Below are 27,598 nucleotides of genomic sequence, written 5' to 3'. Positions count from 1 at the left end.
GTTAAGTTACATGGGGGCCAAGCAAAGCACAATTAACATTAAAATATAAATATTATCAGATGAATAGATAGGAAAATGGTTTATTTGTAGGAAATTACAAAATCATTTGAATTCCAGATCATTAAAATTCTAATTATAAGGGTCAAACTGTAAATAAGGAAAATTTAAAAATGAGTTAATACTTAAAAAAAACAATTAATACTTACAGATATTTTTTCCTATATAACAGTGAGTACAAAGAATGTGCTGTCATTCCTTTTATTAAAAAATAAAAAAAAACAGCAGTAGCATTTGTGGATTTTTATGTGTAATTTCACCATGTAAAAAAGGCATAAATATATGTATTCATTTGTAATTTCACTGCCAATAAATTTAAGTCCTATAAGACAGGAGGCTGATGTGTGGTAGAGATCTAGACAATGGCCCAGCCTCCATGTTCCAGTAGGATTTATATGATTTCTACTTGTCATGAAGTATACAGTAATTTTTTTATTATTATTGCTTTTGTGAAAATAGCTCCAAAAAGAAAGCCAAATGCTTTTATTGCACTTATAAAATAAATTCCGTACCAGAGTGCTATCCAGCAATTTGGGAATATGTGAGGGTCTTAGGATGAGCTTTACTAAGTTTCAGATTGTCACAGACAAATCTAAGTGAATCCATTAGGACATAAAAAAGAGCCTTCTGCCTTAAAGCTTAAAGAATTAAAGCACTCTCCCATAAAATAAACTGCTAAAATACAAAACTAAAATAAACCTAAACTCTCTCCTCTAGTATTTAAGCTTAAGGGAACTAGTGCAAGTTAGATCTTGTGAACTGGGGTGGCTCTTCCCCAACAACATACGGATGTGGAGGCATATGGCTAAGCGCCACTTGCCTGTCATAGTTTCTACTGCATAGCGTAGGGATTTTCTCATCAAACCCTAAATTAATACATAGATAGTATTTACAATAAAACTAATGAGATCTCTTCCTTCTTGTTCACACATTTTTCTACTCATTTTGGGAGATAACATCACAATTAGGTTCCCTTTTTGCTCCATCTCGGATGCAGAGAATCCCACCAAAATTTATTTTTGAACTATGATTTAGTAACTACGGCATGGGTAAGAAAAGGTTAATTTTTCTCTTTACTCATTCATCCACTTGTGCCCAATCTGGATTTTATATAATCTTAAATAATTTGAATATATTGTCTCATATCATGATTAAAACTCTACCGGTGATTTAAAATGTCATCTTCCCGTCCGTCACCAGTTCAGGTCTGTTGTTGAAGAAGTGAACTCTGTTTCCTTTCTTTGTTCATGCACTAATGATACTTGTCTATAAATTGAAGATAATAATGGTCCCTACTTCAATAATAAGATTATTATGAAGATTAATGTGATGGTACATTAAAAAAAATGCGTATTAGCACGATTAGCAACTGTGATACACAAAGAAGTCAGTTGGTTCTCTACTTTTTTCAACCCAGCTGCACGACAAACTCTATCACCTCACTTTCTCGTTTCAGCCCCAGAATGATGCTTGTTGGACCCGTTAAAGGAGCTCAGCTGTTACCACGCGGCATAACCGTATTTAGTCCGTGCTTCCGTTTTCTTCACTATGAGAATATGTATTGATGTATCACCAATGATTCCTCCAAATATCTGGGATAATCCACAGAACACAGAGATGGCCAGAGTGGAATTTAAAGACTTAAAGACTCCTCTGCCTAAAAGACAAGTGTGTGGCAAGGCTCTGCCTAGGTGGGGGGGATTCCACGTAGATCTCTGTTAAATCTACTCATGGGCCTATAAATAAGATGATGAGGGGAATTACACCAGGTTCTTAATAATTGTGTCCTATTCTAGGTAAACCACTACTTCGCTGCTTTGTAGATATGGCCAGAAGCTTTCATAATGTAAACATTCTCTGGAGCAGTCAACTATAAAGAAACTTGTTTTAACTCCTAATCTACTGGTTAGGATTTTGAGTATTTGACCTATAAATTCTGTTACAAATATTTTTGAATGTCTTCTCTAACTTGAAATTTTTAATCGCCCATAATTTCACCAGTCCGATTTATGTAACAGGCCCCTACCACTACCACACATGGCATCGCAGTCGTGCATACCTCTGGAAGACTGAACACGCAGAATTTATGCACCAGCAGCAATGCTATTCTATCTCCCATTGCCCGTTCAAAACACGTCTACAGGGGCTCCTGGGTGGCCCAGTCGCTTAAGCATCTGCCTTGGGCTCAGATCATGATCCCAGGGTCCTGGGATCAAGTTCCGAATCAGGCTTCCTGCTCAGTGGGGAGTTTGCCTCTCCTTCTCCCTCATCCTCTGTCCCTCCCCTCCCCCTGCTCACGCTCCCTCCCTCTATCTCTCAAATAAATAAATAAAATATTTTTAAAAAATCACCAAACACCTAGAAGAAGACTTCTTCTGATTACTGGTAATTTTAAAAGTCCTATAATCAATTTGAGTCAGTTGTCTTAAATAATTAGAATACGTTGTCTCACATCATGATCAAAACTCTACCGGTGATTTAAAATTTCATCTTCCCGTCCGTCACCAGTTCAGGTCTGTTGTTACTGTTTCCTTTCTTTCCTCATGCACTAATGATACTTATCTATAAATTGGAGATAATAACGGTCCCTACTTCAATAATATGGTTATTATCAAGATTAGTGTGATAGTACATAAAAAATGCTTAGAAAGAATATCTAGCCCATATTACTAACAATGGAAAAATATAAAGAAGTAGAAATCATCCATAATTCCATTGACCTAATTTATATAATTGGCCCCTAGAGGCTGGAGGAAATAATACTGGAGAAGCTGGGATCCTTTTTGGGTCAGAAGAAGGTGCATCGGAACAAGAGGGTGTGTGTGGCAGGGGCGGGGGACAGACAAACAAACCATTTCTTGGCCAAGAGAAAATAATCCATTCCTACTAGTCTAGCTCAGACCAACAAAAACATGTGATTACTTATACTCTTTTGTTTCACTAGAACATACACCAGTTTATATCAATTTTGTTTTTTGGATAGTGTTCAGATCAGTATGGATTTGGGTCACCTCTCTACGACCGTATGCTACCTTTTCAAGAGGCCCTAGGAACATCAGTGCCTTTTATGGACCTGAAGGACCAGGGGAGCTGGTCCAGGCAGCTACCTGGCCTCCCTTTAGAAGCCGATCGTAGACACTATTTCCAGGTCTCCGGCGTATGTGTGTGTGTCTGTATATCCAGCTCTCCCTGCCCCATCCTTCCAACCTTTTACAAGCCAGATGCAAGAGGTCTGACAACTTTCTAACATGCTTTTACTTATTTCCTTTGAAATGCTGGGGTTGAATAGTTCATTTTGAAATGCATGGGCTTGTACATACTAGAGCCTCAGTTAAAAATTCCATCTATCATCTCGATTAGTGAGCTAGTTGGCCAGCTACATCTATCTACCGGTCTACGCTAATGACACACATCCACGTTCAGGAGTTAGGATGTGAGATGGGACCGCCTGGGTGTGAATCCTGGTTCTTTCATTGAACTCTGTGGCCGTCTTTGACACGGTTGCTTATTGTTTTTCCTGCCTTAGTTACCTTTCCTGTAAATTGCAGATAATAATAATCCCTACTCCGCAATGTGATTATTGTGAAGATTAATGTGATGATGCATTTAAAGAAAACACTCAGAAAAGTATTTATCCCATAGTACTAACATGCTCTCTTTAGAAGTGGCATTAATATAATTATTAATACTATGATTATTGTAAATATCTACCTTATAACTTATTTGACTTATGAGGATTTTCACATGCCATTCGATATTGTTCTTTACATTATAATTGTAGAGTATTTCACCAAACAGCACCATTTTCAATACCAAACTGGACTTATATATCATTTCTAAAATTTTCCACAATTCATTATCATTGTTTATCATTTCTGTTTCTCCCTCTATAAGATATACTGATTTAACTGGAATCACTGGACCAAAATGTGATTAAATGAGAAATCATACTACTAAAAATTAATATCACAACAATATACATATATCATATATGTCAAACTTAATGTATTTTCAAGAGTACCTTAAAATTCTGGCCAATTATCTAATCATCAGACACTGATTTAAGTATAAGGGCATCCATGGAAGGTAACGGATAGCAGATACAGGACATTTTCTTGTTTCCTTACAGACTGTGCAAGCAGATTTCTGGAAAATTTTTGGACCTGGTAAGCAAAGATCTTTAAGTGTTGGATAAGGACAAATCCAATATATCTTCAGAACCAGAGAGTTCCAGTGACACAACTACACTGACCATTCTTTTTTCTTGTTTCTTTTTAAGCTGTATATATTGATTTTAAATAGGGAGAGATCACGTGCTTGCAAGGGAGAATGGGGAGGGGTCCCAGGGCCAGGGGGATGGGTAGGGAGTTTTTTTAAAATATTTTATTTATTTATTCATGAGAGATACAGAGAGAGAAGCAGAGACACAGGCAGAGAGAGAAGCAGGCTCCCTGTAGGGAGCCCGGTGCAGGACTCGATCCCAGAACCCCGGGGTCACGCCCTGGGCTGAAGGCAAGCACCAAACCACTGAGCCCCCCAGGGATCCCAGGGAGAGGGAATCTTAAGCAGATTCCATGCTAAGTGGGGAGCTCCACACGGGGCTCCGGCTCACAACCCTGAGACCAGGACCTGCGCCAAAACCAAGAGCCAGATGCTTAACTGACTGTGCCATCCATGCGCCTCTGACCATTCTTTTATAATAGAAAAAGAAAATGAAGTAAGAACGAGCAGTAGTGGCTGTCTATCCTGGTGGTTCATTATGAGATACTTAGATTGAGTTGCTTTAATTATGTAAATGCATCTAGTGGATGAGTGTTAATAAACTTCTATTTAAATAAAATAAATCAAAATTCTGTTTCTCCTTAGCATATTATATTTTAATTAAATTCTTGAGCACAGTCAGTAACTGTGAAGTTATACAGTTGACAAAATCAATCACTAAGGACCGTAAATCTGCTAGATACTCGTCTAACACAAAGCACACAGTAATTAGTCAGTTTTGATAATAGAAGTTTCACATCTGTCATAAGAAGAGGACACTCTGGTTCTTATTTCTAGCATTCCACATAGGTATCATTATAAAGAATATGCCAATTTTATGAAGGTCCCACATTCCCCAATAACCGGCCTAAATGATCTTTTGTCTTAAGTAATAAGGATATTAATTTTTTTCTTAAAGTTTTTAATTCGAAATGCTGTATTGAGGAAAAAAGTCATCTTCCTGTGACATTCTCTGACCCTGTACCTCTCTTTCTTCCTCTTTCTAGGTCTCTCTCACTTCCTCTCCACTCACAGAGGCATGTCACTCCAACAAAACAGAATAAAATATTCACCCTGCCGCCAACAAACAGCCATTGGACCAACCTTATAAAGTACTGGCCATTTTCCTAATTTCAGGAGTGCAATCTGATTCGTTGTATTTTTCATTTTTTGAATCCTTTTTAAATCATCTGCATTGCCGTAGCTCACATCAATGACTCCAGCCTGAAAGACAAAAAGAAAAAATAAAGTCTTGCAGGAAGATGTACAGCAAACTGTCCATTTAGCATGATGGAATCATTCACAGTAATTTGAAATATTCAAAAAAGAACTATTTCTACTCTCACCCTGACCCAATCCCTACAGACATGATTTTTCTATTTCTACCAGGGTAAAACAACTCTTCTTGTCACTTGAAAAAAAAAAAAGAAAAGGTTCAGAGTCACAAACTGAGGGCTGCTGTAGGGGTGCTGGGGGAGGGACGGGGTAATTGGATGATGGGCATTAAGGAGGCACATGATGGAATGAGCCCTGGGTGTTGTACGCAACTGATGAATCACTAAATTCTACCCAAGACTAATAATACACTGTATGTTAACTAAATTGAATTTAAATAATAAAAAAAAAATTGTAAAAGGTTTTCATTCATTTTCCCTTTGCCTTCTCCTCCTTTCTAAACAACTTTCAAACCTAATTCATCCTTCTAGCAGGCGATTGAATTCGGTCTATTATATATTAAGTTTCTGGAATTTGAACCATTTTACAAAATACAAGATTAATTTCCTTCAAGTCCAACAAAAATCATACCATTCTTAGACTTAAAAAACAATTTGAAGGCTCTCAGTTGTTATGCAGATTAGGTAAAAAGTCCATCATACGCAGCTGTTCGGGTGGCGCATATGTTCAGTTGTGACTGACACAACCTCTACAACCAACCATACGTGCCAGGACGGCATTCAAGGATTTTAGAACATGAGCTCAGACTATGATTTCTGTCACATTTCCAACCACCCTCCCTACAGTATTTTTTTTTATGTTCTACATCAAATATTTCTTATTTTTAAAAGTCCCCTTTTATTAATATCAAAATTCTATGCCTTTCTGGAGATTGCAATGAGAATCCTCTGATGTAGCTGCTCCTTTCCTTCTCCTTGAAAAGTACCACACCGAGGGGTCTATCAAACACATATTCCTATGATCCAAAATGATCCCTTTTAGTTTCCATGATTTCAATCATTAAAATAGTAATTGTTGAGGTGTCTGGGTGGCTTAGTCGGTTAAGTGTCCGACTCTTGGTTTCTGTTCAGGTCTGATCTCAGGGTCATGAGATCGAGCCCCAGCTGGGCTCTGTGCTTAGCAGGGAGTCTGCTTGAAGATTCTCTTCCTCTGCCCCTCTCCCTCCTCAAAAATAAATAAATTTTTGGGATGCCTGGATGGGTCTGTGGTTGAGCATCTGCCTCTGGCTCAGGGCATGACCCTGGGGTCCTGGGATCGAGTCCCGCATCAGGTACCCTGCATAGAGCCTGCTTCTCCCTCTGCTTGTGTCTCTCATGAATAAATAAATAAGACCTTTATAAAAAAAATAATAATAAAATAAATAAATCTTTAAAAAAATGCTAATTGTTATGCTTTCCAATGATAACATTGTAACACAGAATGTACTGTTTCCAGCTACCACATACATATGTCGAGTCATCAAGGAGTTTGTGGTAGCAAATAGCAGAAGAATAAAGATGGGGAATGGAGCCCTCTAACTGCCCATTTTTCTCAAAGGGAGCGAATTCCTTTCACCAGTTTCATGCAAAAGGCTTCCATGGAAGACTCACATGAAGAGGGACCTCTGGTTTTAGAAGCACAGGTGAGTACCACCAAGACGCCTGCAAATCTGTTGGAGGAAACATTTCTGGCATGGAAAATTTCCTGAGCCATTTCATTCATCCGGTATCCGTCAAAACTTTACTGATAGAGTAAAGCTCCTTCCTAATGTCACTGTCCTGATGAACTGCATTTCCACACTGCCCAAGTATCCGTGACCTTCTCGACTTTGAGTCCCATGGGGAGTTGTTTCTGATTCTCTTGAGGACCTCACTGGCCTCATCTCTTCATGTACATATATAAATATAGACGTTTTCCTCGGTGAAAGCCCATCATGCACCTTTCTCAGCCCTCATCTAGACGTCCAGCATACGCTGTTGGCTTATGGTCTCAAACTGAAACAATTATAGTTTACGTCATATCTCTGAAAAGTTAAGCTATACTTTCAAATGGATTTCCTAAGAAAACTTTATTGTTAAAAACGTGTCTATCAGAATGGTTTTTGGATAATAATTTTGTTCCTATTAAGATCTGATTAAATCAGGGCCTTATTTATATAATTTTTGAGTTTGCTAATACCATTATGATATAAATAACTGTGGATTCACGATTCTAAAAGCCCGATTAAATAAATGATCACATAATACTAATAATAATGTTGAAAAGACAAAAGAATGAATACGATTCACCTAAATTTTTAAACTACCTACTATTTATGTGTGATTCACTGATACCATCTTAAAACAGGGATGTTAATTGGTTATATTAATGAACATATTTTTCATATTTAGGAGGGGCTGGGGGAAAATCATACTCGTTTGAGAGGGTGTAGGCTGGACTTTGGCTTTTTGTTTGTGTATATACCAGAAAGAGTCACAAAAATACCAAGTTACATTATCAGACAATAGCTTTAATTTTAATTAAAGAGCTCTCTAATGATCTTCCTTTAAACAGCACATCAAGAGATTACACATTTTAGCACATGAGGTTTTCTTTTTTTCTCAAAAATAATCTTCAACACAGCATCATTATACCAATTTATTTTGGCTTATGCATTAAAAATCAATGATTACAGAAATCAATGTTCTCATGGTTTGGCAGGTGATAATAAGAATGTATCTACTGCCTTCACAAGATGCCTGTGAATCAGGTCCTTCCTGAAAGTCTCTCCTATTTACCTTTAAGCACACAGAAAAATCACAGCTGCAAGAAAGCGCATTGAATTTTTCTGAGACACATATCAATATACAATGATATGATAAAATGTCAAGCCATTTCTTTCCACACATTCTTCTTGCTATAATGAACCTTTTCTCACTGTATGCAAACTGTCACGCGAGAAAGTCATTGAGTCGGCCAGTCATCGAGTCGGCCAGCTGAGGTACTAGGTTTAATTTATGTCCGAATACCAAGGATTAAGTTACATCTGACCAGTCCCTTTGGAAAATATCAAATGAGTAGGAACCTATGCATTTGTTGAACTATTCACTCCTGTGCACCCAATTTTTCCATTGATGACTTCCCTGACACATAGGAGGAGGTAACTGAGAGGTGCAAAGTAAAATGGAATGAGGTCCGTTTTGTTTTAATTATTATTATTATTTTTTAACCCGGGAGAGATAGAAAAACGTCTACACATTAATTTTTACTTAAATTAAATACATTAATTTTTGACTAAGAACAAAGAACTTAAATAGCAATAACTGAAACAAAACAAAACAAAACCCCCCAAAATTTTATACTTCATTTAAGATTTTAAAGGATTGAAATGACAGCAGAGAGTGGTGGGCGATGTAGAAGCAGCTAACAGAGAAAGTGGCACGGATTAGAAATAAACACTAAATATTAAAATACAATTATCTTTTGTGGTAGAATAGGTGATTAGAAGGCATCATAACCTAGATAACTAGCAGTAATGAAAACTCAAAACATTAAAAAGTCATATTCCGAAAAAAAAAAAAAGTCATATTCCGTTATACCTGTGGTTTTATGCTTCTACACAAAGATGGCAAGAAATCCTGAGCAGAAGCAACAGAAAGGAATGAAGAGAATTGCTATTTCCTGTAGTCAGCTAAATAAAACAAATAGAACCATCATGGAAATGACCAGGTCGAAGAAGCATCTCTGGGGTCATCCACCTGTGGGTGCCTTGTGCTCACTGATGAACAAGCCAGGGGCCCTGCTTCTCTTCTATCTCGAGGTAGCAAGAATTATTCATGCTTATGAAATGATGTATGCTTTGAAATTCTTCAGACTTGACATTTTCAACCAAATCAATCACTTTGGATCCTCTGAGCTCTTCTCTAATAGATTCTGAATGTACAGAATATTTGAAAAGCATTGCTGCTTTGACTAAAACAGTAATTTTCTACTCAGAGTCAGAAATGGTAAACCCAAGCAGTTCTCATCCTGACAAAATACGGTGTCATCAGAAGTACTATTCACCTAAAGACAAGTCTTACTTCAGAAATTCACTACTATCGTGTACAATCTAGGTTTGGATCCACTTTAAATTAGTGTTTATGTCTATTAAAAACCTGCAAAATCAAAATGTCCACCCATGGTTACCTCTGTCTTTTCTAAAAGGCATTAATATGCTAATATTTGTGAGGACTTCACAATTCAGAGATTGCTGGAATTGTATTAGTACTTACTTTCATCAGGTTTACTCAATGGCCTCCCATCACGGATAGTATCATGGAAACCACACTGTACTGAAGCGTGAAAACCAATGCTGCTCCCTCCCGCTCTTGTGCAGGCATCACTGATCAATCATCACCTTTTCAGACTTCTCAATATGCCAATCTAGCTAATCAAGACCAATTAAGTGTCTAGCTAATCAAGACCTATAAGTAGGGAACTATATGATATTTTAATATTTAATATTTTGATGCTAAATAACTTTTAGTTATTTAAATAATATTTAGTTATTTAAAATCTTTAATAACTAGAACACAAGTAGTAATCAGTTAAAATGGATCCTAACCAATCAGAAGGGATATGAGCTAGTGTGTTAAACTAGTACATCCCAACTGAATCGAGCATTAAGTATGAGACACACAATCCATTTTGCTGTGTTTGGTATAAAAGATCAGATAAAGAGCTGGCTTGTCAATTTTACCTTTTTTTTTTTACTATAATATATACACTGGAGAAAAAATACTTCCTACAACAATATACTAAAGTCAAGGCTTGCTGACATGATGACCAATTTCTATAGCAGAAATAATAAAGGTAAGCCAGAGTAGTAGTTATCGTGACATTTAGTAATTATTTTTAAAAATCGCAAAATGTTTTATAGTCTAACATAATGCACACCCATCTGAAGGAAAAGAAAATAATTACGTTAAAATGATTGTAATAAAATGATTGTAATATAAGTGAAGCACAGTTCTGTTGGGTTTACATCTCCATGTTTTAAGTTTATAGACTGCATTCTAGAGTAAAAAAAAATAGATTGTTGGTAAGTTTTCCCAATCTGAATAGTCTCTTACAAAACATTTAGGTATTTGAATTATTTGGCCAACAATTTAAAAATAACCATCAACCAGAGTATCTTTCCTTTTAGCTATTTTTATCGAAGTCATTTTGAAAGCCAAAATTATGTCTTTTAAAAAAAGAGAATATGAAAAATATGTAGAGAATTAGGAGAAAAACCAGGAGAAAACATAATTATGCAAGTCCAAGGAAGAGTGTATTAAAGAGGGAATTATTTCATTTTCCAATAGTATGTGTCAGATTATATTCTAGTTTCTGAAGGTGTGGAGAAAATGAGTTACAAAAGGAGACTTTGTGTTCTGGTTATTTTCTCTTGCTAGAAATAGCCAATAAAAAGGAAAAGAAAGACATCAACAAGTCACAGGACTTTTAGTTCTGGTATGCCCTAAGAACAATAAGGAAGGGTTAATACAATAGAGGGTGACAAGGAATTATTTTAATAAGGATGTCAGGGCAGCATCACATCCAATTGATGAGGACCCATGCACTAACCTGGGGAAAACACGAGGCAGAAGTTAAGTACAAATGAATGAAGAGCTCTACCAAAAGCAAAATAAAGATATTGAATATATTGAGTGGCTACAGAATGTTGAAATAGGTAATTATTCATTTTCTAAAGATTTTATTTATTTATTCATGAGAGACACAGAGAGAGAGGCAGAGACCCAGGCAGAGGGAGAAGCAGGCTCCATGCAGGGAGCCCAACGTGGGACTTGATCCCATGCCCCCAGGGTCACACCCTGACCCAAAGGCAGATGTTCAACCACTGAGCCCCTCAGGTGCCCCGAAATTATTCATTTTCTTATAGGGGCAGATATTAGATATGGGCGGAATTTCAGGACATGTATCAATGAAGGAGAGAACAATATTTGGTGATACCCAACAGGAGCAGGAGTTAACTGGTGTATGTACAGCTGAGACAGGTGATGGTTTGTTGCTCAGCTTTTACCAAAAAGGAGACTTAAAATGTTTATAAATTGGAAAAAAAAAAAAAAAGATTTAGCCCAATTTGGTTGACAAATCTTAGAAACAAAAGTAGTACAGAGAAACTGGACTAGATTATTCTTTCTCATCCTGAGAATGGATAATATAAACAAATGCAAAATATCAGCAGTAACTGATTATGAGAGTTTCTGCAACTTTATTACTTTCTACATGTTTATTTACTATGTGTCCCTCCAGTAAACTAGGAATAAGGTTCTTTAAATAAAGTAAAAAAAAAAAAAATGACAACAGCAGAATGGCTAATTGCTTTGGAGATAAGTTTCCTGGAGTGACTCAATCACGTCTCCTGGGGTTGAGGGTACAGAACAATGGGGACTCTCATGGTGCTGAGAGTCCAGGCAGGAAGCTGGTGGACCAGTCTCAGTTGCTTGAGAAAGGGGATGGAAGGTCAGTTGATATTGTGCAAAATGCTCCAAGTATCCCAGCAGGGCTGACATCTGAAGGATAATTTGAGGGAATTCTTGGTAAAGAATTTACCTCTTGATCACCCATTAGTTCTGCGTGAAAGGTAAAGCTTCTCTAAGGAACTTCTCTCAGGTGGAAGCCAGAAGCAAGTTCTCTGCCTCTTACTATTGACTATTATTGACTTTTGTGTGGTCTCTGTGGCACTGGTCTTGGCCCTGTGTGGCCGACCCAAATATTGTGGCCACGCTCTAACTGGAACACCAGTTTCTTGCTGAGTACTGGGTGCAGGGAAGTTGTATGTTAACAAAATGGATCTCGGTGGGGGGCGAGGATGGGAGGGATCCCTGATTTATATATATATATATATATAGGCATTTATAATTTTTTGTGGTTTAAATATCACATCAGGGGTGCCTGAGTGGTTGAACTCAGTGGTTGAGCATCTGCCTTTGGCTCCAGGGATGACCCCAGGGTCCCAGGATCGAGTCCTGCATTGGGCTCCCCATAGGGAGCCTGCTTCTCCCTCTACCTGTGTCCCTGCCTCTCTCTGTGTATCTATCATGAATAAATAAAATCTTAAAAATAAAATAAATAAAATAAAATAAAATAATAAAATAAAATAAAATAAAATAAAATAAATAAATAAATAAATAAATAAATAATTAATAAATATCAGATCAGAATTTGGAAGTATTCACAGAACTGACTTCTACTAGCAGGAACTCAGAAGCTGACCTGAACCATCCCAGCACGCCACTGGGGCACTTGCACCTGGCTTTTTTTTTTTTTTTTTTAATTATTATTATTTTATTTTATTGTGTTTTGTTTTGTTGGCTTTCTGTACCTGGCCTTTTAAGTGGTCAAGCACTACATTACTCAGGGCTTTCCTAGAAGGTTGAACACAGAAACGGGTATGCATTAGAGGTCTGGGATGAACCTGGTACCCAGGCCTTGGCCACGTTGAGAAAGAGTCAAGGAGGAGGAGAGAGGAAGAGGTGGGTCACAGTGAGAGGGAGATGAGGGCAAGAGCAGTTCACAGAAAAGCCAGTGATGAGGAAGTTGGAAAGTGAACATAAGGGCTCTGAGAGAGAGAGAGAGAGAGAGAGAGAGAGGGAGAGGGAGAGGGAGAGAAGAAGGACGGAAGTGGACATGGGTTTATGGCATGACAGACGGGGGAAAGGAAACCAGTACTGGACCATTCATGCCCTCTGTGCTGGACACAGTACCGTGGAGATCGCATCGGCTGCATCCAGTCTACCTTCGGAACACTCAAGCTTGGGAGGTACCTCAGCCCATCTCGCAATGAGGAAACCTGAGTGTAGAAGATCCACGCGTTGCGCGAGTGCTCATGGCAGCGTGGGGCCAGGCAGTTAGCAGCTGCTCACCTAACCGTTTCTCCGAGGAGCCTGCCAGCTGCAGGTGGACAGTGCCTAGAGTGCCCCTGGGTGTCACTTGGTTCCCTGTGACTGGCACAGGAGAGGCGCCCAGGATGTGTCTGCTAAGTGTGGGCTGCCTCTTGTCAGATTAGCGACACCCAGGTGGCTGACGGCTGCATTAGTCGCCTAATCTTTCACTACCAAATTAAAACATACGGAAAAACAAATTAATGATCACAGGGCACTTTATTTAATAAATGATACTCAGCTTATTAAGGTAAGGATATTGAAGGAGTCGCAGATTCATTCGAGAGAATTCTTCCTGGAGGCCACGAAAGTAATAGAGGACAGAAATCGGCTTCTTTTAAAATCAATTAGATTAGTTTATTGAAATAGTACGTACACCTAAGGATCAACTTTTCCGCGTTATCTTTCTAGCCCTGAAAAAATGGAAATTGCAGCACCTACTGAAATGCAGTAAATGTTATTCAAAAGGTATTTATTATTTATTTATATTTATTTATTTATTTATTTATTTATTTATTTATTTATTTTCATTCATGAGAGACACAGAGAGAGAGAGAGAGAGAGGCAGAGACACAGGCAGAGGGAGACGCAGGCTCCATGCAGGGAGCCCGACGCAGGACTCATCCCCGGACCCCGGGGTCACGCCCTGGGCTGAAGGCAGGCGCTCAACTGCTGAGCTACCCAGGCTGCCCAAGGTACATATTTAAATACTAGCACTTCATGGAGATTAAAATATAAATTAAATTTGCTAAGAATGTTACATTCTCACTTAACTCGGGAAGTGGTTATGCTTTAAATCATGTCAAAACTAAAAACAAAAATGCTGACCTAGACTTTTCTGTCAGATAACACATAATTAGGATGATTCAGAATCTTCAGAAATAACTTCAGGCAAATTAGAACTTTGTAGTCAAACACGTTCTCACTAAAAATGCCGTATTTGTTTTCATGAAGGGGGTTGGGGGTGGGGGGGTCACTGCACTTTAACTGCTTAGCTGAACTCAGCTGTGTTTTAAGACTTTTAAGTCATAAAATAGGCTTCTGCTCTGTTTCCCAGGTAGAAGATGTAACGTCTCCGACAAACATGTAAGTCCAGACAACATGTTGTGATAGGTCACTCCTGGGTTTGTAAATGCTTCCGTCTAAATGTTAAATATGGGGAAAAAAGCAGCACGGACTTGAGATATGTGGAAGTTAAGCCCGTAGTGATGAGGTTCAACTACAAGAGCAGCACTTGGGGATCCGCCGTGCTGAGTCGGCTAAGGCATGGGCTCGGGCGACCGGGGAGAGGAGGTCACACGGGCCGGGCCCTGCCTGCAGATCCCTAAAGGACACCCGCACCGTATACATACAGGGGCTCAGGGACTCCCACCTCACAACTGTGCTCTGCTGACCAAGAGCCGGATTCCACGGGAGCAAAAGCAGGGACACAGATAAAACACAAAAGCATTCCCAGCGCTGAAAGCCTGCGTGCACCAAGCTCCCATGTTCTCCGTTGGTGGGACAGTAGTGGCTTCATCTTCTTACCCAGACAACAAAAGTCTAAATCCTGCAATTCCATTCCACTCCTTTATTTAGCTTTCTGATCACTTGTTATCTGTAACAGGAATCCCTCCCAGCCAGATGCATACAGCTCTGCCTTTTGCCATAACGCTTGGCAAGCTGACTTTTGTTTGAAAATATTAAAAGAGAAAGACAAAGGTTTCCTCGCTATGAGAAAATAGACAGCTGATTTTAAGAACCTGGAGGACTGCAAGCAGCTTTTTCTTTATCTTTTTCTTTATTTTTTTTTCCCTTTTTAAGACTGCTTGATACAATCCAATATAGTGTTTAGATTTCAGGTGTTAAAAAAAAAATTTCAGGTGTTACACTAAAGCTTGATATTTTATGAGTTGAAATGATTCGTCACTGTGCATTCAAAAACAAAATATTTACTCCTAGTTCCTTTGAGCTTTTAGTTTTCAATTCAAAATCTGATATTGAATGTATTGAACTATGTTGAATATACTTTATTATTTATTCATACTCATTGAATATATTTTATTATTTATTCATACTTAACAAGGCATTTTCCTCTCTCGTGATTACTCTTTGTCACATTAAACACAAGACAAGTAGATTACGTTCAGACAATGTGACATGAAGTTTGTACTTTCACGTCATGACATATAGTTCTCATATTTTAGTTTCTCCCATTTAAATGTGTTTCTTTTATGCCACGTCATAACAATAGCTAACACTTTCTGGGTGCTTTCTACGTGCACTCAGTGCACTCTACTCGGTTTGCATCATTTCATCCCCATGGCAACCAGGGGAGGTACTATCACTGTTCCCCTATACAGATGAGAGCACTGAGGCTTGGAGAACTACAATGACCAACCCACAGTTGTGCAGCTAATTAGGGAGGATGCAACCGTGGGCTCTCTGGGGAACGGGATAATAATAAATGTGTTGAGGACCATCTATCTTAAGCACGGTTAATGAGTTGTTGAAAATAAGTCTCGCCATAAAACTGCATTACTTGCCTTTATTCTCAGACACAAAATAATACTTAACAGAAATTCCCAAATCTATAAAGTGTATTAAAGTGAAAACAAATTCTCTGTTCAAAAATATAAACACGGTGGACTCAAATCTCACCGGCCTCTATTAAATATAATCGTTTCCTTTGCCTTTCTGCATCTGGGTGGGTTTCACAGAGGACAAAAGAGATAATTGCACAGAAATTATATAAGGCCATATATTCTTTTTATAAAACTGACTAGGCATTGTCAGCACTCACTACCAGTGTCTTTAACAGTACGATGACATTATAGTTGATATCTAACTTTTAGTAAAAGTATAAATCACTGTTTATTCCCTGAAGCTAACCTCACTCATGCTAAATTATTTATGGATCCATTTTAATATGTATTTTGCATGTGACAGGACAACTCTCCTTAGGACCCCTTTCCTGACCCACCTGTCATTATGACGGGGTAAACAATGTCACCTTTCTAGCGCACAATGAATTACAAAGAAGTTGCAAAGTACACCATCCATCATGCTGGCACTAAGTAGGTTTTCGAAGTAGATCTCAGAGATCACAAATGCTGTTTAGACCGTTACCAGAAAGCAAAAATTGGAAGCTTATACAAAGTGGTCATATGATGAATGGACATGACAGCTCTTCAAAGAGAAGGGGCACTCCTCTTCCACAAATAACCTTGTCAAAAGCAAAAGTAGTGGGGAGCCTTGCTGGCAGTCAGACCAGAATAATTTACGCACTTGTTAATGGCTCAGCCTGATAGAAATTCATGCAAATACAATGTACTCAAAATCAAAAAGTAGGTATGTCTGAATCATCAGCAGCAACCTCTCAAGCTTGATTTTAATTAAGAACGGTCTGAAGAGATACGGAAAATCACCCACATTCTATTAGTTAGAATATGTGAGTTTTAATGGCACATCAGTCTAGAACATGTATATGAAATATATGCAAATATTCTACATGCATATAAAATAGTCACCTAGAAATTGCTTTGCTTTTGAAAGTCATAATGCATGGCTTGAGCTTTTAAAAAATCAACATCAATAAATTTATTGATATAAATATTTAAATTATTATGTACTTAGTATATTAGATTTGAATTATTTATATGATCCCGAAAATAGTTATCATTAGTGTCTTCATCTAATTCGCACGGTTGATTTCTCAAATTATGTTCTTCAAATACAAGGTGTTTGTGTTATCCATAATTGCATTTTAGTTCCTTTAACACTGCTCCCCTTTAGTTAGGCCTATATTTCAAACCTAAAATCTATTTCTACATTGACAGCTACGTTCATTTTTCCCTTTTAAAGCTTCTTCAAATCTTTGTCAATACTTCTTTATTAAAAACAACAGACTTACAGTATTTGTAAGTGGCGGACGGTCCCAAAATGACTTACGTCTTCGTGGGCATTTAAGTAGTTCTATGATTCTGCAGTAGACTTTGGTTTCTTTTAGAAGAAACCACGAAAATTCAAACATTTATGACTGGTAAGATAAATGTGTAGAAAACTCTCAGAGATGTAGCTACAGGGGAACACAGAAAACCAACCCAATTGCCCAGGGGATTAGTAGAGGGCCATGCTGAGGAAAAGAGGGACACAGTTGCGATTTCATGGCTTTTCCATATCTCCTGGGTCAAGGAATAATAAATAATTTGCCAGAGCAAACTGAAAAGCAAATAAATGGGGGTGATTCCAGAGACCGACTTGAGCTCCTGGGGTTTTTATTGTTGATCTGTGTTTGGGACATGTTTTGTTTTAAGGCCCATTGATTACTGTGCTGAACCAATGGGAGTTAAGAGGGTGCTGGAAATGTGTGGGGCCAAAGAAGCTTTGGGAGACCAGAGCTTCTGAACCAACAAAAGAGGGCTGGCGGGCTCCCTCCCATCATTGCTATCAGAAACAGTATCTATTAATCAAATCAAGTTACACGAGTCCCATCTTACAAATATTACACACATCTAATATTGTATTAGCTTTTAACCAATCGTAAGGCTTTCCATGGCAGTGGTTATTATGCACTAAAAGTCAGAGGATGACCCACTGGAATACGAGCGACGCTGAACCACCAGTAAAAGAACTCTCTCACCCTTCCAACAACTAGAAATCAAACAAACCACAAAAGCAAGATTGTATCTGTGAAGTCACTTCAAATAATTTAAATATTTAATATATTAATCAGAGCTAATACAAGAGAGTCTTACAAAGCTGTGCCAATAATCAACAACAATCAGAAACATGGTATTATTCCATTTGTCTCAAAGGAGGCAATCGAAAGGCTTGTAAAAAAAATAACTAAATGTGTGTATTAAAAAGGTATTTTTACATGGAGACAGAAAATGCGCCTTTAATAAAGGAAAGATGGCCAATTACTTGTTGTATCTAACTGGTATATTGTCTCTACTGTGGGCCAGGCTCTGTCCTCCCAGGTTTCATATATCACCTAGTTTAATTTTCAGAATCACTTTATAAAGTTGGCACTATTATTATCCCCATCACGGAAATGAGGGAACTCAGCCCTAGATGGGTAAGTGGCAGTGGGTAACTAGGGACTCAAGATTTGAAGCTAGGCTGTGTGGCCCAGGAAGCCACGCACGTCAGCTCCAAGCCAAAAGAACTGGCTAAGCCAGAAAAAGTAAAGCACCTGGCCCCTTTTCTCCTGGGTTTTCCACCAAGAAGGCAGAAACCTTGTATTTCAAACCCTAAATCTGTGAATAGTCACATCTATTTTACACTTCTTGTCTGCGCACCCAACCTCGAACACAACCCGCCTCCGTTTCTATTCCTTCTGTCCGATCATCAGTCCATTAAAATCTGCCTCCTCAAGAACCCAAGAAGGAGATGAACTTGTCCGATCCCAACCTGGCAAAATGTGAATGACTCAGTCACACGTTCAACACGTTCGAATTAAATTCTTCCGACGTGTTTTCGCTTTCAAAATATGACAAGACAACAAGGTCAGGCGATCCCAATCATCCTTCCCCTTCCCTGGCACCTCCACGCTGAGGCCATTTAATGGTTACTTTCTCATGCTGCATCTTGCCAGGGAGTTCAATTTAGATGAAAGCTGTTGTTTTCTAATTCCATTTCACTGTAAAATGACAGAGACAAATGGTCGTATTACCTCGAGAGCTCCTTTGGCAGAATAGGCTGCGTATGAGTAGAGCAGGTCTTGGCCGCCGCGCGTCCTGGCTTCCTCGCTGCAGGGCCGGCCGCTAGGATGGAGGCATTGGCCGCTGCTGCTCAGAGTCACAGAGCTGGCCCCCGGGCCCGGCAGGTTGAGCAGCACAGAGTAATTCACAAACTGTACGTCTTCTAGGCCCAAAGCAGTCCAATGAGTCTTGATCTTCTTTGAAATCTCTGTGTCATCTTCACTTTTATACAGTTGTACCAAATTTCTGAAAGAAATTAAAAAAAACACACACACTCTAAAAAAAAAAAACAAAAAAACCGAAAAATATTCTGTTGAGTTATAACCATTGAATATATGAACCATTAGGAATAGATGCAGGGTATGAAGGATGAATGGGGACAGGACGCCAGGCAAGAAACACAGTTTGTTGGAGGTGATGAGCCTGCAGAGAAATTACACCGAATCAAAGCAGAATGAATTAAGTTCTTAAATTAAGAACTAATAAAGCACGATGGGATTGCAGGGGAAAAGAGTGATTAACGCCAACTGGTTCTTTTATTAGTTCTGATCTTTCTATGGATATCAACATAATCCATTTAAAACTCAGTTCCAAAATTAGGAGTCGTGCCGGTGGAGACAGTTTTGTACTGCGATTAGTGTGATTCCATATAGAGCTATGTGATGAATCTATAATTATTGCTTTTTAAAATGATACAGAGAGGACACTTTTGATACAATTACATGCCAGATTTCATGAGACTATGAGCACGATGATATGCAATAAAATCTGTATATCATGGCAAAACCAACCACAGATTATCAAATCAATAAGAAATTAATTTTTGTGTGTACTTGCTGTAGTCCATATATTTGTTCCCATGCCTCTTCTGAAATCCAAAGAAAGGGAGACAGAACATAAAGACTCCTAACTCTGCGAAACGAACTAGGGGTGGTGGAAGGGGAGGAGGGCGGGGGGTGGGGGTGAATGGGTGATGGGCACTGAGGTGGGCGCTTGACAGAATGAGCACTGGGTGTTATTCTCTATGTTGACAAATTGAACACCAATAAAAAATAAATTTATAAAAAAAAATCCAAAGACACTTTTTGTCAGTGACGTTTTTTGCTTATGACATCCTAGAAGCCAAATATATTTGTAAAAAAAATATATGTGTGTGTGTGTATATATATATATATGAACAGAACATAGAATAAATTGGACATGGGAAATTTAAAAATAATAATCCAGTAAAATTTGTTTTGGGCTGGGATGCAAAGGGACCAGTTTCTTTTTTGGCAAAAAAAAAAAAAAAAATAAGGATCTTCTTTAAAAAAAAAAAAAAAAAAGGATCTTCTTATAAGAACTTTATTGCTATCCAAAAAATTGACTAAATGAATATTACCTAACTGGATAGTATGTTTTTTTTGGCTCATCCCATTATTTTTCTCACACATACTTGATTCTTTATGACCTTATTTATTCAATAACCCCCAAATGAAACACATCTGGAAAACGAATATGGAATATCCGCATCGGGAAAAAATACATAATATGATAGTGTAGAAAAGCATTACTGGAGACAAAAAAAATAAGGCTGTTGACACAGCTAAAAGCAAGAAAATGCAATAATAAATAATTTCCCAATTTTTTCTCAGTTATTTTTCTTTTTTTATGATTTATTTATTTATTCATGAGAGACACAGGGAGAGAGGCAGAGACACAGGCAGAGGGAGAAGCAGGCTCCCTGCGGGGAGCCCGATGTGGAACTTGATCCCGGGACCCTGGAGTCACAACGTGAGCTGAAGGCAGATGCTCAACCACTGAGCCACCCAGGTGCCCCTCTCAGAGTTATTTCTATTTTTTTTCTTAATAATGTATTTTGACAATGATCAATGCCATGCAAATGTTATGAAAGAGCTGATTGAAAGAAGTTCAGTTTATATTCCGAATAAGACCAGTCTGCCTTCCGGTTTTGTGTGTGTGTGTTTGGCAGAGGAGCCTTTTTGAATCATTGACAAATAAAATTTTATATATTTAAAGCGTACAATATTATTTGATCTATATGTACGTTATGAAATTATGACAATCAAATGAGCACATACATGACTTCAGCAGCTACCTTTATGTGTGTTGTGTGTGTTGAGCACGTCTAGGATCTCCTCTGTTAGCAAATTTGAAGTATACAATGGAGAATTATTTTTTTAATGGAGTATTATTAACTGTAGTCACCAGGCTGTACGTAGATCCTCAAAAATTATCCATCTTATAGCTGAAGGCTTATCTCCCCTGGACCAGCTTCTCTCCCTTTGCCTCATCCCCAGTTGGTTGGTAACTCTGGTTCTACTCTGTTACGGTGAGTGTGTTTGTTGGGTTCTTTTCTGATTACACACGTAAGTGATGCTCTGCAGTATCTTTCTCGGTCTCTGTGCTATTGCACGTATCCTCTGAGATATCTACGTTATCCCAGAAGGCGTGATCTCTTTTTTTTTCAAGGTTGAAAAATATTCCACTGCACATCCATCCCACGTTTTCTTTATCCAGTCGTTCATCCATGAGCACTTGGGTTGTCTTCATACTTAGGGTATTGTGAATAATGGGGCGATGAACACAAGTGCAAATATCTCTTCTAGATACTAATTTAATTTCCTTTGGATACGTACCCAGGAATGGATTGCTAGATCATATGATGGTTCTAGTTTTAATTTTTGAGGAACATCTATACTCTTTTCCATAATGGCTGTACCAGTGTAGATTCCCACTATCTGTGGACAAAAGTTATCTTTCCTTTACATCCCCACCAGCATGTTTTGTTGTATTTTTTTTTTTTTTTTTTTTAGTAATAGACATCCTAACAGGTGTAAGGTGATATCCTGTGGTTTTGCTTTGTATTCCCTGATGATTAGTGATGTTGAGCACCTCTCACTTATCAGTTGGTCACTTGTATATTCTTTTTGAGAAATGTCTATTCCGATCCTTTGCTCATTTTTTAATTGGACTATTTGCACAGTTTTTTTTTTGGCTACTGTATAAATTTATACAATTTATAATTGTATAAATTCCTTAGAACCCCTTGTCAAAACATATGTTGTATAAATATTTTTGTTCAATCCACAGGTTCTTTTCATTTTCTTTGTTGTTTCCTTTGCTGTGCAGAAGCTTTTTAGTTTGAGGTAGGCTCATTTGTTTATTTTTGCTATGTTGCCTTTGCTTTTGTTGTCATATCAGTAAAAAAAAATAGCTGCAAGGATCAATGTCAAGAAATATTCCTTTTCTTCTAGTTCCTGGTCAGCCTGCAGCACCCTTGCAGTGGTGGTGATATTGGTATCTGAAGTATGAGCACCCACAGAGCGACCACAAAGCCAGGGTCTAGAGTATAGGCACTTAAAGAGTGACAGTGGCTCCCGAGCTCCAGAGCTCTGGTAAGCCCACAGCAGTAGTGGCTCCGGCGCCTGAGCCTCAGGCATATACAGAGTGTCAGCTATGTCCAAGCCTGAATTGTGGGGACACGTAGAGCAGCCAAGGCTCTAGGTTTGGGGAATGTGCCTGGGTGGGATGTGGAGGCGGCTGTGGTCCAATGGATTGTGCGGTAGTAGCTCTTTCCAGTAAAAGAGGGGCATGGTAGCATCTCCCTCTCCTTGGAATCTGCAGCAGCCTCTGATTACCTCAGGGATGGAAGCTGTTGGCGTCCTCCGAGGAGCAGGCCACTGAAGCTTGTACCAACGAACATCATGGGGTCTCCACGGTGAACCTATGGGGAGTCTGTGGCTGAGGCCCTCAACAGGCAAAGACTGCTCGAGTCCTCCACGGAGTAGGCCACTGGGAACCACGGTGGCATCTGCTGCATGGTTGATACCAACAGCCTCTACCTTTCTTCCTGGCTCCTAACCATTTCTGGATGTCTCAGCTAAGCTGATCTCCGCAATCCTTTCTGTACAGTTAATTCCCATCTCTGGCTCCAGTGTGTTGCTGTATATTCTTAAGTGGACTCTTGAGCCCTCCCACAGCTATTTGGATTCTTGGATAGTTAACTGTTATTTCTGGGGAGATGAAGATTGGTATATCCTACTCCCTCATCTAGGTGTCTATCCTGTTCTTTTGTTCCTTTACCTGATTTCCGTACCCCCGTCCTCTTACTTTAGTGCTACTAAAATTCTCTCTGCACTACTTGGGATAGGACAGGTAAACTGAGTTGAAACTTAGTTTGAAGAGAAAGTTATTTAGAAAAACGTATCAAGAGCATTATTTTGTAATATGCATAGAGTTGCAGAATGCATATTTATGCAAATTTATCTGTATATGGTCAAAAGTCATAGAAATAAAGAAATGTCAATTAATTAGGTTTTTTTTTTTTCTCTTTTACCCAGTTAATTGATGAGTTGAATCCATCCGAGAGTATGTACAATTTTTAATCTGCCATTTGTTTTGCTGGTCTCAGTTCCAAAGTGCTTTATGGTATAAGCAACTCAAAAAAACATTAAATTCTTCAAGGTGCATATGCTATACAAGACGGCCTTAAAAAGTAAACCAAATACTTCTTTAAGGAGCTCCACGGAAGAAGTAGTAATATGTCCCAATGCTGGATAATTTCTAAGTATTATTAAGCACTAAGCTAAAATTCCTGAGGAGAGGATATCTACATTCTCTACCTCATTATGAATTAGTATATGTGTTGTGTAGTATAATTTCATTTTTTAATATTATGAACAAATTTAATAAATAAAGAACATATAGCATATAAAAAGTATAAATAATAATGAAGGAACAACCTAACTTATGAAATACAATATCTCTGATATTATTGAGGTCCCCTCAGTACTCTTTATTCCATCACTTAGTTTGGCCTCCTAGGGTAACTGCCCCCCAAAATCTGATTTTTTTTTTGTTTCTCATTGTCTTCTTTGTGTAGATTTAATATTTATGTACGCATATGGCCTTAACAATTCACTCCTTCTTTTTTATTGACACTTTTTTCCAAAGATTGATTGATTGATTGATTGATTGATTCATGAGAGACACAGAGAGTGAGAGAGGCAGAGACACAGGCAGAGGGAGAAGCAGGCTCCCTGCGGGGAGCCCGACATGGGACTCGATCCCAGGATGGTAGGATCATGACCTGAGCCAAACCCAAGCCCAACTGCTGAGCCACCCAGGCATCCCTCACCCTTTATTTTTGAATGCTCGCTTTTATATAATTGGCAGTTATTATATGTGCTCATTTTTTCCAGCTTTATTAAGATAAAATTGGTATCAAACATTGTATGAGTTTAAAGTGTTCAACATGTTAATTTGATGCACTTATAATTTCAAAATGATTCCCACGGTAGTGTTAGCTAATATCTCTGCACATCACACAACTATCATTTCTTTTCTGTATTGAGAACATTTAACATCTAGCCTCTTAGCAACTTACGGCATGGTGATTATAGTTAATATAAAGTATTCTTTTGTGATGTGCTTTTTTCACTTACTCTTAGACTTCTGAAATTCCTCATTTGTTTATTGATTTCTGAGATAAGTATTTTAAAATTGTTCCCAGCTTTCCATTATTATAAAAGAATGAAGTTATAATACAAGTAAGAGAGGAAGATAATAAATCATTAGCTAAACTATTTTCTTTTTTAAAAGCAGAAAATAGACACAATTGGAAAATAACTAACACACAGAAGTAACTTAAAAAAAATATGAGAACATCACAGCTCGATGTGAATCAGCTTTCTATGAACACGTGGATGATAGGATTCTTTCTTGGTCTTCCATATCCTCTCCCTGCCCAGTGCTTCCTTCATGCCTTGTAGGTCAACATTTGGACTTTTATCAAGTCCCATGGTTCCTCGTTGTTTTAGGTTCAGTCAGTGGGAAAGGCATGAGAAGAGCTATTGCCCCCTGGACCTCTTCTTCCTCCATTGAAGGGCACTGGAATAAATTAATAAATGAAGGAGCATTCTTGTTCATATTTCCTGACAGACGTACCAAAGAGTTTCTCTAGCCAAGGAGGGCATATACCTGTACTAGTAAGACATGCCAACATGCTTTTATTTATTTATATTCAAGATTTATTTACTTACACCTGACGTGGTCCTTGAACTCACGAGCCTGAGATCAAGAGTCATGTGCTCTGTGGAAGAGTTCTGGTTATATTCCTATCTGCTCTGCATGGAAGTTCTGATCCCTCCATCCCTCACCAACACTTGATTTATTTTATTTTATATTTCTGCCAACGTGGTGGGTGTGGAATTGTATATCATTACTTGTTTAACTCAAAGGTACCATTACTGGGTTGGAGGGTAGGCTATGTAATTTTACAAAACATTTTATACCACAAGCATTATTGAAGAGGTCCTATTTTCATTATATCTAATTTTTGCTAACCAATGAACATAAAATTATATACCAAGATAGCTTTCAGATATTTTTCCATAATTATTTTTTTTCTTTTATTTATTTATGATAGTCACACAGAGAAAGAGAGAGGCAGAGACATAGGCAGAGGGAGAAGCAGGCTCCATGCACCGGGAGCCCGACGTGGGATTCGATCCCGGGTCTCCAGGATCGTGCCCTGGGCCAAAGGCAGGCACCAAACCGCTGCGCCACCCAGGGATCCCCTCCATAATTATTAATAAGGATATTTTCATGTATTATTGAGCTATCTATGTTCTCCTTTCTGGGCTGTGACTCTGTATTTTGCCCACATTATACAAGTTTTTCTATATTCTGGAAAATTCTTTTTAGGTCATTTATGACCCTTTGTTCTACCAGTTTTGGGCTACTCTTTAATTTTCAATGTCTTATGATGAACAGAAGTTTATCATTTCAATGTACACAATTTTAACACGGTGCAATGGTCTGTACACTTTCTTGATGGGCTGAAGAAATCCTTGTCAAACTCGAGGTAATAAAATGATTCTCATTTTTTCCCTAAAGTGTTAAGTAACTTGTTTTTAAACATTTTGATGTCTCCCTGGAATGTGTTTGTGTCTATTGGGGGTGGGGAATGAGGTGGGAATTCAATATAACTTTTTTCCCCATATAAATAACCCGTCTAGTGCCCTTGATCATATTCTTCACCAACGTGCAATGACACATCTGTCATTTATGGATTTTCATGGGTGTGTGGGTCTGTCAGGGCTCCCCAGTCAATTCCATCAGTCTTTTTGATCCATCTCCATTATAATATGCTATTTTAATTAGTTTTATTTTCTAATACATGTTAATATCCAAATGGCAATTCCTCCTACTTACGCTTCCTTACGAACATCTTCACTATCCTTTCTCTTCCATACTAATAATGGAATGAGCTTATCAATTTCCTTGTCAAGATTGTGTCTGGAATTACTCTGAGACTGAAGATCAATTTGAGGAGAAATGTCATCCTTATAATAACATAAATAAGTCCTTAATAAATCAAGCACCAGTAAATGCTAACACAAGTTGTTTTAAAATTAAAATATTTTTTCTGCTTATTGCTGGTACATAGGGATCCTATTCTGTTCTATCAAATAATCCTAAATTCCATTATTAAATATAATATTCTTCAAGTTTTCTACATAAAAATTATGTGATAAGCAAATAATGAAGGTTTTATTACCTCCTTTCTAGTCACTTATAGATGTCATTACTATTTTTTTATTACTAAGAAGGTTAAAGTCTCCAGAAAATATCTAATAAAATATTTAATAAGGTGTGACAGTGGTCATCTATTTCATATTCCAAATATTAGGTTAAAGATGTTCCTCCCTTTCTTATTTTGATAAAAGATGTCTTACGAATTAATATTAAATTTTATCATAAATTCTGATGCATTTATTAAGAATCATATTATCCTTTTCTTTAATATGATGGATTACAGTAATTGATGTTTTAGCATTCAAACTTGAATTCCTAAGATTAACTTTTACTTAGAACGCATTATAATTTTTGTCTATTATATGATTTATTTTGCCAACATTTTGTTTATAATTTTCATGTCTATTTTTAGAAATGAAGGTGGTAGACAATGTTCCTCTCAGGCATCATTTCTGTCTGATTTTGGCGTGAAGTTATATAAACCTCATAAAATGAGATAGAAGGTGTTCCTCTTGGTTTGTTCTCTGGGAGAGCTTGAATATGATTATAATTTTTGAAAGATAGGAATTTTCCTAAACTAAACATTGTCTGTACTTGGTGCTACGTTTTGGTCCCCTTGGGGATTTCTTTTACTACTCTGTTAGCTCAGGATCATAGTGTTTTAAAGGAAGTTTATTATAATGTATACAGTATCTGTGTGTTTTTCAGGGTATTTATTTTTAAATACTACCCAAGCCAGAAAGGCTAATTCGAGTACCCAGCTTATATGTAAGACAGGATTTCTTTGTAAGTACTGATCACTATTCCCACAACATCCAAGCAGGGAAATCTGCAAAAGCAGTTAAGAATTATGATCCATGTTCATATTTTCTCCTGCAGACCTATAACATAGATAATTTATTCAAAATTGATTGATGTGATATCATTTTG

At 37.9% G+C, this 27,598-nt stretch overlaps 1 protein-coding gene across 6 annotated transcripts in view; it reads right to left on the bottom strand.

The window, feature by feature from the left end:
• NAALADL2 (N-acetylated alpha-linked acidic dipeptidase like 2) overlaps nucleotides 1-27,598 on the bottom strand; it is a 1,264,638-nt gene that overhangs the window by 488,427 nt on the left and 748,613 nt on the right. For all 6 annotated transcript variants that reach the window (XM_049105642.1, XM_049105641.1, XM_025425633.3 and 3 more), the window contains 2 exons: nucleotides 19,099-19,372; nucleotides 5,422-5,541 (listed from right to left, as the gene is read on the bottom strand). In XM_049105642.1, coding sequence (XP_048961599.1) covers nucleotides 5,422-5,541; nucleotides 19,099-19,372 — 394 coding nt within the window. The remainder of the gene's footprint in view (nucleotides 1-5,421; nucleotides 5,542-19,098; nucleotides 19,373-27,598) is intronic.

Source organism: Canis lupus, chromosome 34 (assembly GCF_003254725.2).
Source record: "Canis lupus dingo isolate Sandy chromosome 34, ASM325472v2, whole genome shotgun sequence".
Classification (NCBI taxonomy): Eukaryota; Metazoa; Chordata; class Mammalia; order Carnivora; family Canidae; genus Canis; species Canis lupus.
Note: the sequence above shows the minus strand (reverse complement) of the source record. Positions and strands in the feature narration are given on the sequence as shown.